This window comes from Aptenodytes forsteri, unplaced genomic scaffold (genome assembly GCF_000699145.1).
Source record: "Aptenodytes forsteri isolate BGI_AS27 unplaced genomic scaffold, ASM69914v1 Scaffold15, whole genome shotgun sequence".
NCBI lineage: Eukaryota > Metazoa > Chordata > Aves > Sphenisciformes > Spheniscidae > Aptenodytes > Aptenodytes forsteri.
This window is the reverse complement of record NW_008795129.1, coordinates 14,798,689-14,814,861: the sequence shown is the minus strand read 5'-3', so window position 1 is coordinate 14,814,861 and position 16,173 is coordinate 14,798,689. Positions and strand designations below refer to the sequence as shown.

The window sequence follows — 16,173 nt, the reverse complement described above, 5'->3', positions numbered from 1 at the left end:
ATGGCAGAACCATTGTTTTGTCTTATCCAACATTTCCAACAGTAGCCACCTCGTTCCAGAGGAAAGTACAAAACTCCCAGATTGCTGTGCTGCTTTGTAGATGAAAACCAAAGTGTTAGAAATAATGTGGGAAAATCATCTAATTTCCACCATTCTGAATAGTGGAACTTTTTACTGAAGTATCTATTACAGGGAAAAGTTGGCCTTACACTTATCTGCACTTATCATTTCCTTGTATGTATAAAAGCTACTGAGAGCCCCAGCAATCTTTATGTTGTGTAAACACATGCTACAACAGATGATTTCTACTCTAAAGAACTTAGAAATCTGAGTGAAGGGAAGATGTGTAGGAGGTACAATACATGGGCAAACCAGGGAAGAATAAAATAGATCTAGTCAAACGATGGAAGGGGCCAGAGCTCTTTTACAGCTGTGAACTAGCACACGGGTAGGTTATGAAACTATACAAGTGTTCATTCTATGCAATACAGGGCAGAAGGGCAAAGAAAGATGTGTGGCAGAATGTATCCAGAACCATTTAAAAAACAGAGGGTTTTATGAAGCTAAGATCTTGAGAGCTTTTGGCTTTGGAGAGATTTTCCAGAGCTGAAGTAAAGAAAAATGTAGAGTTCTTTTTCCTATTCCCTAGTACACACTTTCCCTTCTAGAAGTGATGTTGCAGTCTAGATCAGTTGAGCCAAATAAAATTCAGTTATTCTTCATGGAACATTTTGGAAAAACATTGTTTTTCTCCCTATTTTCTGGAATTTAGTTATTTTTTATAGTGCAAATTGTAAAAATTAAAGTAAATAAACTATTCAGGTTTGACTAATTACTGTTAAATATTTTACTTTCACTAAGAATTTATACATACAGCTTCTTCCTCATCATCAAATGCTTTGGGTTTTTAGCTACAAACATTTCTAAAATATTTTGTTTTTCTTCTGCATTTTCATTGGATCATAGGACAGTTATCCTTAGTGTACAAACAATATTTTTTGTTTTTTAAAAAATCTATGTATTAAAGAATGTTTTGACTGTCTCAAATTGAAAATGTTATCAATGAATATAGCCCAAAATGCAAAAAAAACTGCTCAAGTCTAAAATTAGTGCTGGAAAGATCAGGAAATTAGAAGGGAAAGAGAAGATTACATGGCAACTGTATCCTGCTGTAACCCAGATATCCCAAAGCATTTTAGGATGAAGCTTATGCTATCACTATGAAATACATGAGCAACTCTTATGCTTCTCACACGGGTTGGGAAACAAATAACAGAGAGGGTGAGTAGCATACAGAAATTGTTTGGTGTAGATAAGGAGAGAAGTTCAGTTTTCAGATGTCAGCTTTCCCTACTCCAGAAGATAGTAGTGTCATGTTGCGAGAAGGCTCTTTCTATAGCTGGGGGACTGTCTTGCAGTTCAGAGGGTTTATTTGAATCCCTGCTCAGCCTCAGAAGGTATTTGTAACCTTGGGACAGCCTTTCCTTTTCCCTTGCATTTCTGTTTTCCCATCTAAAAGAGGTAGGTGGTAGGTTTCTACTTCACAGAATATTAGGATTTAAAAAAGCAAAACAAAGCAAAACCAGACTGTTAATGATTGTTAAGTACTCAGGTATTACACAGGAAAATAAATATACAAGAGAAGAGGAAGCAAGAAGAGAATTATTCCCTGATGAACAAGGGTCAAATCTGAGAGATCAATACAAGATTTGTTCTTCATAACAGTTTTGTCAGTGAAAACAGAAACGTCAGATCACTACTTGGCCCTCAGATGAAAACATACATTGAAATTGTAATAGGTTCCTTTTCTATTTGTGGTTGAGAAAGAAGTGTAGCAAAGAACATTATCTAAATTCAGTCTAATAATGAAAATTGTCATCAGACGGCAGTGCTTGCCAAAGAAAATAAAATGTCATCTCTGAAGGGACTACATGCATGAGTCTGTCACAAGAAGACCCAGGGGAGAGGAGGCCTTTATAACAACAACAAAATATGGTGCTGGGTTTAAAAAATATCCGTACAAGCACTATAATTGCTAAATGGGGAAAAATAATCCCAGCTGTATCATAACTGATACTTGACAAAAACCTAGCCTCCAAATATTTTTTTTTTCTGGTCCAACTAAATAAACTCAGTTTAAAATGAATGATACTTGGAATAAAATACCTGAAAAAATCCTCACTGCAAAGGTGTTTTTTTTTTTTTCTTTTTGTAGGGGGGTGACACATAAGGTGGGGAATTCCCCCTTTGCTAAAGATACATTAGTGCTTCTTGTGCTCCTGTGAGTCAGTAAAGGCTGAGATTGGTGCTGAGATAATGGCAAAGGAGGAAAAACCTTCTAAAGCCTGGTTATTAAAGTGTCTCATCAAAGACAATGAGCGCTTTGGGCATGGGTTCCCAGGGAGATGATATTTCCCTTTGAGAGCTGTTGCCTTTTCTCACACACTGTCTCCAGCTCACTGGGCACTGGCTTCAATTTGAGAGGCCAATCCTGGCAGTAGAATTGCTATATCCATTTCCTCCCTTTGAAAGAAACTCATAAAGTCTTGCATTTCTCCACGTTTTGCCTGAATCGCATGTCTCGTTCAGAGCACACGCTAAGAGAAAGCAGGGCTCCCTGGGCGCTGTGCAGGATCACAGCTTCTGCTCTGCTGGGGGAGTTGTCGGATGCACCAGGTGAACAGCCCCTCTGAAGAGTTGTGCTGAAAGAGCCAGAGGGAAGCTGTGGCTCTGGGGCCGTTCAACCACCGGGCACTGCAGTGGGACTGCAGGTATGAAGGAGGATGCTACACAAGCACAGAGAAAGCTTTTGCAGGCTGTGTTTAATTCATTCAGGATACTGTTACTATCACCAGAAAATTCAGAGAGGGGATAACCTGCTGAAAGTTGTGCTCAGGGAAACTAGAGAGGGAGTAGGGTGAGAGGTGCAAAAGGGGGAAAACAAGATTTACTGTGATGATTTCAGCCATCTGAACATCAGTGTCCCTGGAAAGCTTACATCTTATATATCCCTGGTCTGGAAACACAGAGGTGTTTGCTGAGTTGTTTAGATTGCTTCCTGTTCTTGATTAAAGGATGATCTGAACTTTATTAAAACTTAAATGACTGTATGTCAAAGACTTATTACTTGGCACAGAAGAAACTACTTTTCCATGAAAGGGAAAACATTGACATTGGTGAGATAGATCGACAGTAGCTTATTGTTATTATGTTTTTATTTTTGCTGCAATTACAAAAGCAGGTCTAGAAATGGATTTTGAATGTGAAGGTGGCAAAACACCTCCTGTAATGGTAAAGTTCTTGATTAGGTGACCTCAAAGAACTTTACAAAAGTCATTGTTAAATGTCCCAAAAGGTTTTCTTCAGTTTTCAAAAATGAAAGTTTTCCTCAGTTATAGTTAGGGTGCCTTAAAGTTTCAAATAAAAATGTATTTAGAATCTTCTACTTAAGGAAAAATAAAAGATTCACCACTGAAGTTTTAAAAGTGGATGCATTTCTATCCACAAAGCTAAACTGCTTTTCCTTTTCTTACCATCATTATCTTCTATCCCCTCTGCCTTCTTCCCTCTATCTTCTTTGACAGTGTTCAAGAGAAAGGGAGATGAGAAAAGGAGGTGAATTTTCAGATTCCTATTTTAAAGTAGATTTCAACATATGCACAGTCTACTGTTTACCAAGCAGCTATTGTAATTAGTTTCTCCATGTCCTTCCAAAGTTTTACAGTAGGGAAACTGAAGGATGTAGGGGTTTGCATTGGGAATGTAATGCAGACTAGGAAGTAGATCTCAAGGTTTCTTACATTGCAGTCTCATAATTCTTGAAATACATTCAGATCATCTTTCTGATCAACCCAAAGCTTTAAATCAGCTTCTCTCCTTCTCAGTCATGCTCTCAGGCATCCATCTTTCTCTTCCCTGCCAATCCACTGCCACTACTCATTCAAAAAAAAAAATCGGTCAGGGTTTGCACATAAAGATTCGGATTGTTTGCATTTTCTGCAAGATCTCTAAAGTGGTGCCCTAAAAAGGCAGATCACAGTTCAAAAAAGGGGTCCAACACTTCCTTGCCAGAAAAGGGGACTGACCAAGTCTATCAAGCAGGGGAAGGAAGGGACATGGGATGAATCTGCAAGAAAAGTATAGGTCTGACTGCCTCTCAATGCTTCCACATGAGAAATTTGAAGTTAAATAAAGCAAAAGAAAGGCAGAACCCAAGTGATCCTCCCTTCTACTATCCTTCTGAGAATTACCTGATGGCAGCATTTGCAGAGAGCAGCTGTTTGTAAATGCTCTATAAAAGTAACATTTGTATATCATTCCACAAAGACATGTCAAAGTATTTATAATACCTGTAACATGCCTTTTTGCTGACCTTTCTCAGTCTGGTTTGGTATTTGTCATGGAAAGATTTTCTGAAATGATTGATGTGTTTGGATATTGTTTGTGTAACCAGACTAGGAGAAGGTGTCACGTTGTTTGCTGGAGAAGGACAGGAGCAAAGTCCTGGACAGGAGAATTGCAGGTTTCCATGGTACAAGTAACTTGTGCTATTTAAACTCATTCAGTCTTGCAATAGAAATCTGGACATGTTAGAGTACGTTTTTGGTGCCAGATTGAACAACTTCTCTAGGGATGGCTACTGGTAAGTGGAAAGAGAATGACCTTCCGACATAATATCAAGGCAGGCAAGTCTGTGTATCTGTTGTCAGAGCTAGGCTAGGATATCAGACTGCTGTGTTATGCTATACATTTGGTGTCCACCACAAGTTTATAAAAGTAAAAGGCAGCCTTCTCCTACTGCATGATTTTATTACCTGAGAGCGCCACAAAGAGCTAGATGATGAGTTTTCAGTCATGGCAGGTCGTTGGGTGTACCCATACGGTGATCCCTCAGGTAATACCGGTTGTGTCCCATGTCACACAGCTCAGTATTGCCTCTGCTAATAAAAGGCACTGCAGACACTTTTCAGCTGCCCCAGATGTGTTCCTTTGAGGCTGGAAGAAGTAAAAGTCCAAGTCACTATCGCAGGAGTAATACAGGCTTCTTCAGATTAATTTCTCTATTATCTTTGTGTTTTACTGTGATTCATGACTGTTTGTTTTTGTCCCCAGTTATTCAGTTCAGTGGAGTTTGGCAGAAGATGGCTGCTTCTTCATGAGGGAGTTGCACCAAACAGGTTCTACTGGTAAGAGCAAAAACCTCTTCCTCATTTTCTAGACACAGCTTCCCCATATGTACAGAGATGTTGAAATGGGGGCAACATGGCTGAATGCAGTCTGCACTGCTGATTTGTTGAGATTAACTTTGAACTGGTATGAAAGGGGCATTATTCCTCCTGTTATGTGTTTATACTGCACGTGAAAGTGGGGTCTTTGATCTAAGGAAGATGCATGACTGAAATATACTGAATAATAGTCTAAAGAAAGCATTGATTTTGGAGAAGAGAGTTCTGCAATTTCCTGTGAACATTTTGAGTTTGAACACAACTCTGTTCAGCATAAGCTTGTTTGCTTTTGCACCAAATACAAAGAAGAGATCAATCTGGTCCTGCTACCAGTGAGGGCCAAAGACTGAAGTCTTGGAGTCTTTGAGGATACTAGCATTTCTGCCATGGGTAACAGTGGACATCCTCCAGTGGCTGGTGTTATGCTTTTAACTGCTGTTAGACCTACTTCAGTCCTTGAAAGTGAGCAAGTTGACCATTGAACTAGGCACACACAGTTCTTCATTATGAGCTTAAATCACTGTGCAATATTGCTTCTAAGCAGCCGTGCAAGATTTCCAGTCAGATTTCAGGTTGTATGGATCAGCCATGTGTAAGTTCCTGTTGCTGAATCTGAATGTCAGCTGGTTACAGCAATGACAAAACGTTTGCAAGTTTGATGCCAAAGTTACCTTAAAGAAGTATCATAGCTCTTTGTCCCTGAGGCAAGTTTAATTCTTTGCTGCATTAACTTATGCTATACAATTTGTATCTAAATTCACTTAGGGCCGTAGCCTACACGGTTATGATAGAATCTGAGCATTTCACAATTTTTAGTGTATGGGGTGTCTGTAATGGATGATTTGACTTCAGATTCAAACACTTGTAGTGGCCACAACCGCTGAAAAATAACCCCCGGATGTAGGTCCAAACTTTATTCTGCAGTTCTTCACTACTAGCAAATTTCTTTGTATTGTGAGCCTCATCTCCTTCAGCTTTAGTCATGACAGATTTACCCAGTGATTCTGGTGTACTGATTCTCTTCTCATGATTCTGATTGCAGGCAGATCTCTTTGCATTTGCTTTCCATAGCAACAATTTGCATACCCAGAGTAAAGCTCTGTAACCAGGCTTGCAGTAAAATACTTATCTGAAACACCTCCATGCTGTCATGCAATAGCAATTAGTGTAACTTTGACTTATGTGGAAAAGAAAGCTGAGGAATGAAGGAAATACTGGACTGTTTTCCTGCAAATATGGTTGTCATAGTCTAAATCAAAGATAAGTTTAATTTTTTATATTTTGGCTTACTTTTGCTTACACTGGTGTAAATCTGCGAGACTTCTCATCAGCTTTTTATGGAGGCAGTAGTCCACCTGTGAGCAGAAGTTGGCTCATGTCCTGTGAATCTGGCCTTTAAAAGAGAAGCTTTTGATAAAATAGTCATCTTGAAATCAGGAGAAGCTGAACCAGGTGATTAAAATGAGACCCCCCATGGTAGCTTCTAAACTGTAAATTTGTGCCAAAACCACAGGTTTTGAACATATCAAGATTCAGGAGTGGTTCAGTCAAATATTTTCTTTTAATTTATGAAAGAAGTACGAGCTCTAGGTCAAATTTACTTCCAAAGTTGAATTTATATTTGGTCTGCAAAGGATATACCAGAGATTTTGTTTGCTGCTCCTGCTTTTAATCCTTTCTCAGAACCTGTGTTAGCTGAAGCTTTTGCAAATTAAATTCTATTTTTAACTTAAACTTGTTTTTGTGTGAGCGTCTGTATAGACAGGCACATATATATTTATATCACTCCTATTTTTTTTCCTACAGGACTCCTAACAGGGTTTCAAAATGTCAGATGCAAACACACAGGCCCACACATCTCTTGTTTTTTCTGGGCTAATAAAAGCAGAAAGTCCTAGAAATCTGGGGACCCAGTCTTTGAGTCATCCAACAAAATTGTACTCACTGAAGAGGGTCAGAGAGCTGGAGAGAATATTCCTGGATCCCTGTGTCCTGTACTGCACTCCAAACCTTTTGAAGTTTCCCATCATTACTTACAGTAGTGGTTTATTGTGAATTGAGCGGATGGATGCCTGCAATAAGAATAATGATGAAAATGATCATTTTCCATTCCCATGGAGCTCAAACTTTGAAGGCCTCTTAGAACCTAACAAATAAGAGAACTCAGGCTTGGAGCTTCAAAGGCAAAGAGTAAGTTGAAAAGATGAAAAGATGTTCCAACCACCCATCTAATTCCCTACAGCCATAAACAAAACATGAAACTGCAAGCCTGTATTTTCACCTTGAACAAAATGTCCCTTGCATAACACACCTCAGTAAGCTAGACTGTACTTCTGTTATCAACAGTAAAAATAATACAACTTGTGGAGACAGTGTTGCATCTCGTTCTGGCTTATTTATTACGATCATCATCACCTTGGAAAAAAAATACTGTTAGCTGCAATTATATAGACAGTCTGTCCTCAAAACCATCCATAGTAGTAAACAGAGCTGTGCATGTGTAATTGAGAAACATGTACACCGCAGAGAGCAACACTGGGCTTTTCTATGCATTTCCATTTCTGTGCAGCCAAGTACCTGAGGACAAAATAGGCACTGAAGTGCTGAATCAGAAAGGCAGCCCTTTGCACTCAGAGCGTGGCCACTGCTGACTCCCCATGGAAGAAAACCAAAAGGGAACTGGGACATAAGAGGGTTCAGATGTACCGTTGAAATCCAAACTTCTACAGCAACATCTCTATAGCCAGTCCTGATGTACAAGTTGGGCAGAGCCTTGCTCAGTGCCCTGTGGTTTGTTTGTTGGTTTTTTTAAATTAATTATTAGACATTTTGGCTTGGAAATATGCAGAGTCTAATCAACCTGAAAAGTCAGAAGACTGACTTCCAGTTATTTTTAAGAGCAGAAATGAATAGTGAAGGAAAATGTCCTGAAGTCACAACTTTTCAAGGAAAGGAGACTGTGGGGATACTCTCTCCTGCTCCTGGTGCTTTCTCTAAATCAGATGGTTTTGAAGGGATGAACCAGGACAGAGCTGTATTGTGCAGAGAATGAGGGCTATAATATCTGTGGAGAATGAGGGCTATATTCCGATATCTAAGGAAGGCTGAGGAGTTGCTTTAATACAGATTGCTCCCAGAACTATCTAAACTGGGACTTTTCTAAGATCAGGAAGACACAAAGCAAAGCCTTTGGCATCAGGCCTTCTTGAGGCTGCATTTACTTAACACTGTTTCTTTTGACAGGGAAGGAACATCTGGAAGACTTTAAAGACTTTTAAACGGATTCGAATGGTTGATGAAAGCAAAGATGCATTTTCGTGATTCACTGATATTTTAATTGCCATTTTACTCTGTCATGTGGTCTTGTAAATAGTTTGTGGGTCACTCTAAGTCTTGTGAATAAACATCACTGAGCTTGCTAGTTTTAGTCTTGAGAAGGGTCTCCCTGCAAGTGCTGTCAGAGAAACTGTAGTGTCTTTTACAGCTGCATTTCTTATATCTGTTTCCAAGAGAATTTTCTTTTTTATTCTCTTTTTTTTGGCTGCTCTGTGAAACACCCCCTCCTACTACCACCCCAGAGAAATTTAAACCCCTGGAGAGCAACATTAAAGCAATCTGCTGATGCCTACTGCATAACTGAGAAAACACTATGTGTAGAGACAACTCAGCTCCTTGTAGCTCATATGTATTTTGTATTCTTGTATCCTCTGTTTCATTAAGAGGAGTCATTAACATGAAAATAGAATCTGTGTTTATTCAGAGCTCCTCTGTTCTCCCTTTTCATGCTTCCACCTGCAGCTCTAAGTGATGTCCTGACATCCACACTTGTGATGAAAGAGGTTGTAATGTCACTCTGTGGAGGAAGATATCAGATGGGGGATGAGCAGATAAACTCAAACCTTTAAAATGAGAGGTGACTGGAGTTTTCTTATCTTAAAAAAACCCAACAACCAAAACAAAACAAAAGGAGGAAAAAGGGATCTGTAACTCTCTATCTCATTAAAAGTTTGTAAGGACACATTTGTGCTGGGAAGGCTTTAGTGATGGGCTACTGTAAAACTGACACCTCTAATTGCTATAATTTGGGTATCTTACCACATACCTGTTTGCATAATCTAGGTATGTGAAAGTGGTATACTGAGGAAAGCGTAATCCACTCGGAGAGTCAACCGTATGTTGTTTGCCTGATGGAAACATAAAAGAATCCACACTGCATACAACCCCAAGGCACTGCAGTTCTGCACTGTATCAACAATTTTCATGTTTTTTATTATTTCTCTGGCAGGTTCTTGAGATTTTGCTGTTAAATGTACTGTGACAGAAAAATGCATGAAAGTTATTAAGGTGCTTAGTAATTCTGGAACTGTGCCCTATGAAAATACCCTAATTACTAGGAAGCAGTATTTCTAAGCAATATTAGTTCAGCAGGGTAATACAGAAACAGCAAGTTAATATACATGGATTACTGCTGATAGCACAGTGTTTACTAATGTAGTTGGCAATAGGGGAATAGAATGCAGTAGATGCTAGTTAGAAGAGTTAGATAAATGCTTTATCTAAATACTTCTGAGTTTATTTTTGTGATACTTGGTGATTTTCAGCATACATTTCTATGGTGGAATTTTGCTGGCAAAGGCACTGGTTTGTAGTGAATACAAATGTGAACACAATTGGTAAATCAGTCATATTGGGAATTACTTTACTTTTTTCCTTGCTTTTTTAAAGTGGTTCACTCATCTAGTCAAAGTTCAATAGTGATACCTTGTGACTTGCAAATCCAAACATTCATGACCAGTAGTTGCAAAAAAACCTAGTCAAAGTGCATATAGTTCAATAGGGCCAAAACACATATGCAGAAATTGCTCATTAAAAGCTAGATTTTTATTCTGGTCCTCAGTTCAAGTCATGCCTTCAACCAGAAATTATTTTCTGAAAGTCAGTAAGTTAAGGTACCACAATTAGAGCTGGCCCTGTAAAAATAAAAGGTTAAAAAGATCATTAAAATGTCTGAAAAATGTAACATTTTTTAATCAAAATGAGACATTTTCTGAAAAGATTCTCAGCTAATTATCATAACCTCCTAACCTTGAAAAACTTAGGGGGGGGGGGGGTGAAAAAAAAAATGAAGGGAAAAAGTGGGGGGGGGGGGGGGGAGAAATAAAGCCAAATAACAAAAGTGTCTTAAAAACTAGCATAAGATGAACAATAGAAAAGCCCAGCTAGTAAATTATATCATCAAGTTATAATCATTAACTGTATCAGTGCTGTTGGTTTTTGTTTGTTTGTTTGTTTTTTTGCTTATTTGGGTATTGCACCCAGACAAGCAAGTAGGAGAAAGACAAAAGAAATACCACTCTATAATTCAAGAAGATCAGAGAGCTTTAATAATGAGAGTGCCAGAACACCTCTCCTATGAAGAAAGACTGAGAGATTTGGGGTTGTTCAGCCAGGAGAAGAGAAGGCTCCAGGGAGACCTTATTGCAGCCTTTCAATACTTAAAGGCAGGTTACAAGAAAAATGAAGAGACTCTACTGGTGCAGGGACTGTAGTCATAGGACAAGGGGTAACAGTTTTAAACTTAAAGAGGGTAGATTTTTATTAGATATAAGGAAGAAATTCTTTACTATGAGGGTGGTGAGACACTTGCCAAGATAAGCTGTGAATGCTCCATCCCTGGAAGTATTCAAGGTCAGGATGAATGGGGCTTTGAACAACCAGATGTAATGAAAGATGTCCCTGCCCATGGCAGGGGGTGGGACTAGATTATCTTTAAAGGTCCATTCTAACACAAACCATTCTATGATTCTAAGATGACAGTCTTAATTAGACAAAAAATACAGCTTAGGGCTTTCATGCACTACATAGGTGTAACAGGCTGATTAGAAGTAAAAACATGTTATAGTATATCTCATTTCCAGTAGGGTCATGTGTCCACAATATTAATGATTCCTTGAAGAAATTACAGGAGATATGTCAGTTTGGTAAGAGATGATGCTATGTCTCCCCTCTGTTTTGTTTTTTTCTGAGTATAAGAGGGAGAAGAAAATGGATGCAAACATTGTAAAAAAGCAGCCAACCAGCCTTTCCCCTCAAACAATACAAAGATATGCACACACACTGAAAGGGAGAAAAAGATAAACTCGTAAGCAGCTGGGAGGACAGATGAGTAGATAGGGTTAGATTTGTGTTTCTTTTATGAGCAATGGCAAAGAAAGTTAATCTTCAGAGAAGAACTATAGAGTATATATCTTTTCTTTTCCAGAGAAGGCTGGAGACTGTATTTTAAAAGCTCTGACTGTTTTCATTGGAGCAGCTGAAAGAGCTGAAAATCAAGGGGGAAAAGTGTCAAAGCCCTGTTAAAAACTTCATTATATTCAAGGAGTTGGAGCAAGCCGGGCGAACTGTCCCAGTGTTCTTGTCAGATCTTGGCTTGGTGAGATTTGCGCACCCATGCAGGTGGGCTGAGGCAATTTAAATGGCATGGTATCTGGGCTGTTTACCAATGATGCTATGTATTACTGAACAAGACCTTTTAATCACTGCAGGACAACTGCTGGAGGCTGACGGGGAAGATGCAAATCAAAGGGCACTGTGACAGCCTGTCCGGAAAATCATCCGCTTGATCTAACACACAAGCCATACCCGATGAGTTGAAGTGTACTAGAAATTTAATTAAAAATACATGTATTTCATAGCTTAAATGTGGTGGAGATGGGCACATGCCAGAGGGGCACATGACAGTTTTCAGGAGATCCGAATTAAGCAACTGACTGATGGGGAATAACAAGAGTAGTGAATTTTGCTTGATTTCCATCTTTTTTTTTTTTTTTCTGAATTGAACACCACACATTTGCTTCCAGTTGAAGTTTGGCTTTGGGAGAAAGTCAGACTGAATGTCTGAGCCCCTGTAACACAGGCTGCTATTACCTTGCTAATATTTTTAGGCAGCTTCATGGCTACCAGCCTAAAGATACAGGTGAGCTGTAGGCAAGCAGTACTGCCAGAGACCAGAGTGAAGAGCAAATCTGCAACTGTGCCTTTCTTTGGCTCTTACCATGCTGCTGCTGCTAACAATGCTGATGGTGAGTAACACACATTGTCACATTCAGTGCCCCTGACATTTACCATTTCCTCACCAGAAAGGTCAGTGTTACATCCTGCCCAGCCAGACTGCAAGGAAGCATAGTCTCGGTTGGCAGTGTTCACTAAAGATCCCACTGGCATTTCAAAGGATTTAGTGAAAACCTCTGCTTACAGTTCTCAGACAGCGGGACCCTGATGTAGCTCTATCTTTTTGCTACAAACGAAGGCTGAAATCTCTCAGATTTATCTTGGGAATTAGGATTTTATTTCTGTCTGGCTTCCAGAGATACAAACTTGCCAGCCCCATGTGGGTCAGCAAGGACAGAAAAAAGACAGGCAGCATCCTCTTTCTGTTGCTGTTAAAAACTCATTTAGACTCTTTGGATTTATGAGGAGTTTTAGTTCTTAAGAAACTGAGATCCAAAATATGTATCTTTCTTACCTGGACAAGGCTGAGAAAATTGCTCAAAGTCACACAGCAGAGGCTGATATCACTCTGGTCCTCTGAGTCTATAATAACCAGATCCTCTGGTCCCAGTAGTCTTTTGAGAGAACTTGTTATTCATCATCAAATCAAGATTTGTCAGAGCAAAATATAACTCCTCAGTCCCAAATCCTTAGTTTGGCAGAGTTCTACCACATGAGAGAAAAAGTATTCTCAACTCTATTTGATTATCATGGAGACTTTAAAAATGGGGGTAAAGTAGTAACTTGAATGTTATCCTAGAAGCCATAACTGAATAGAATCTTATCCATTTACCCGACTCTGCCCCCTTCCTCCCCTTAGATTCTTGTCCTCCAGCTGTGAATAGGGAGAAGAGGTATATCCACCTGAATAAGCCATTTGGGACTGAGAGGCCCCATTCTGATTGATGCATGGGTTGGTGTGTTTTGGTTTTCCCAATTCAGCTGATTTATCTTAAAAAATCATCCAGAGATACTTTATAAATGAGTACAGACTCCCGTGAGGTCCAACTTCTCTCCCATTGTCCACTTCCCCCCATTAAAGATCTGCAGAAGTAGGGAGGCATCCATATACCAGGTTCAAAAGCTTGATATAGGGGTTACTCAGTAGCAGAAGCTTGCAATGCTCTGCAGAACCCTGGAACATGTCAGTCTTCAACGGGCATTGGACTAAGAAGCCGATTTCTCTGTATGCACCTATAAAGGACAGCCCTTGAGAGGGTGAGGCAGTTGCACTGTAAAGTTAGCTGTGGATTTGTCTAGATCTATGTCAGGAAGGTTTCACTGCTATTTTCTGTTGTATGTTTAATGAGCAGCATACTGTGTTACCAGAGTTGACTTTGCACTCTTGCTGTAAATGACTTCCTGGCCTCCTCTGGAGCGTACTGACTGGGCCACAGCACTACAAGATGCCAGAAACATGCATCTTAACACAGTGGGAAACTGTGATCCTATTAGACTGTACCAGCACAGAAGCAGTAAATCAGGTAGGTTTGGTCCATTATATCAGGGAGCTGAGTTCAGAGGCTATAACTAGAGGATACCTTCCTCCTTCTCTCCCTTCAAGCCAGCATGATGTCTTAAGTTTCCTACAATATATGAAAAAGAGATGTAGGACAGGAAGACTATCTTAAAATCAGGATCTAATCCTGGTAATTGAATTTTATCCACTTGGTTCTGATCCTCATTTTAAGATGTTCCTCCCAGCCAGTGTTACCAGCAATAGATACCTACCTCCCTGAGAATTCACATCCATCTATTTCAGAGTTTTAGCCAAATTTCCTCTCTGGAGCTTCCCACAGAGACCTGTGGTGTTACTGCAGTGGGGGAGAAGGCTTGGTTTGCTACTGTCCTCGAAGCTATGGGGTACATGGACATCATGGGGTTGAAGGCTGTGGATAATCCCGCTCTAGGGTTGCAAAAAATGATGGTGAGAGTAGAAGTGACTCCCCATGGCCTGGAAATGACGCCACTACCCCCATTTACCTACTCATCTATTTTAGTGTTAGCAGCAACAGCCACCTGTTTTTCTGGGTCAGTGTTGTGAGGTGGCACAACTAGGAGGAGTTGGGCTTTACTCACTGCACTGCTATTTTCCATCAGTTCTAGAGAAAAGGTGACAAACTGAGTAAAGCATATCATAGGATGGATTTGGCCCAGTGGCTGCCAGTTGAATGGCACAAAATTATATCATTTCATCTAACTGGACAATGTGGGAAAGAATAGTGCAGAGATGTAGCAGGGAAAATCTAATTAGATGATTGTCGGGGGAAATTTATTGGCCAGGTATAAAGAAATGAAATGCTGATTTATGCCTGTCTGGAATCTGGCCCTTTGTTTCTAAAACTTGTCAGGAGAATAAGATGGTTAAGAGATGTTAAAGCTAGAAAGCAATCTTTAAAGTATGTTCAAGGAATAGTAAAATCTGTAAAACTTCACACAATAGGGACTGAACTAAAGAACCACAAGAATCCCCTCCCACATTAAGCTCCCTGGGGCAGATTTCGCTGACCTCTGCAAGCAAAAAAGGAACAGAGAGTATGTGCAAAGTCCTCATGGAGTCAATATAGTAGTAAAAGAAAAAGGAGCCTGGAGGACTCTCAGGCTCTATTTTTGTCTCTGCCACATACAGCTGTGTGATCTGGGTCAAATCAATGAGGTCCCTGTGCTCTTGACTAATCAGTGGAATTTATCTATAAAGCTGAGAACAAAAATTTTCCTCAACCCCTATTTCTAACTTGGTCTGTTGGTCTTGTACTTTTCCATAGGTCTTGAACAAATCAGTAGCATGCAGGGAAGGTTACTTAAAGGTTGATTGTCAAGTACTTTTGTATCTTTGGACAAAAAGCTCCCTGTTCAGTGCTACATGTTACTATTTTTATGAATGGCAATTAAGATTTAGGGTGTTATAGAAGCATCAGTGGAACCAAAAAATTGATGCTACTGAGGACTCCATGAACGTCATCCACTGTTGTTGTTTTCATTCTGTCCTTTAAAACAAAACCAAAAACCTGCCATCCACTAAGTTGGAATAAGCTGTCAATTTTTTAACATGAAGTGGCAGGATGTGTCCCAGAGGCAGTGGAGGAGCTGATTTTGCATTGGCAAGATTTACGATAAGGGATTCGCATGAGTGCTGAGGCTAAAGAAAGATAAATCCCCAAAGGAAAATTCTACCAATAATTGAATTACAAAGCCATTATCATGTGCTGAACAGAGAAACTTTATAGCTCTATTATGACAGGATAAAGCTTGTTAGATTATTTATGTTCATGGGACAACTTTGGCATAAGGATCTCTGAGAGTATGTTCTCTCTTCCACCTATCTGTTGCAGCTAATTAGTCTTTCTATGTAATGCAGTGTATGTGGAGATGGAGGTGTACTCAAATTGGGGCTGGAAAGAAGGAATGCTGAAGGTCAGGAGACATCTCAAAATAACTAACACGTTAAGCACAAAGTCGTCTGCAGAATGCAACTAGAGTCCAATGTCCAGAAAGAGAATCAGGACAGGTTGCAGGGAGGGCAAGAGAGGGCACATAGGCAAATGAGCATTTTTAGTGATGAAGGGTGAAACTGGATTTTCCAAGTGATGTGTCACTTTTCAGTTTGGTATTGCATTACAGCCACTTCTAACCTACTCTGAGTCAGTGTCAATAAGCTCAAAATGGCCAGAACTGTGGGGCATCTCATTCCACCCACCTTAGAAGAGTCGTGCTGATATCTGTCAGTTATAGAATCATAGAATCATAGAATACTTTGGGTTGGAAGGGACCTCTAAAGGTCATTTAGTCCAACCCCCCTGCCGTGGGCAGGGACATCTTCAACTAGACCAGGTTGCTCAGAGCCCCGTCCAACCTGACCTGGAATGTTTCCAGGGATGGGGCATCCACCACCTCTCTG

The 16,173-nt window shown here is 39.9% G+C and overlaps 1 protein-coding gene across 1 annotated transcript in view; it reads left to right on the top strand.

Annotated features, from left to right (window-relative positions):
* Positions 1-16,173, top strand: part of LOC103897901 (VPS10 domain-containing receptor SorCS1) — a 217,192-nt gene that overhangs the window by 106,204 nt on the left and 94,815 nt on the right. Inside the window, exon 5 of the mRNA XM_009278079.1 lies at positions 5,113-5,186. Coding sequence (XP_009276354.1) covers positions 5,113-5,186 — 74 coding nt within the window. The remainder of the gene's footprint in view (positions 1-5,112; positions 5,187-16,173) is intronic.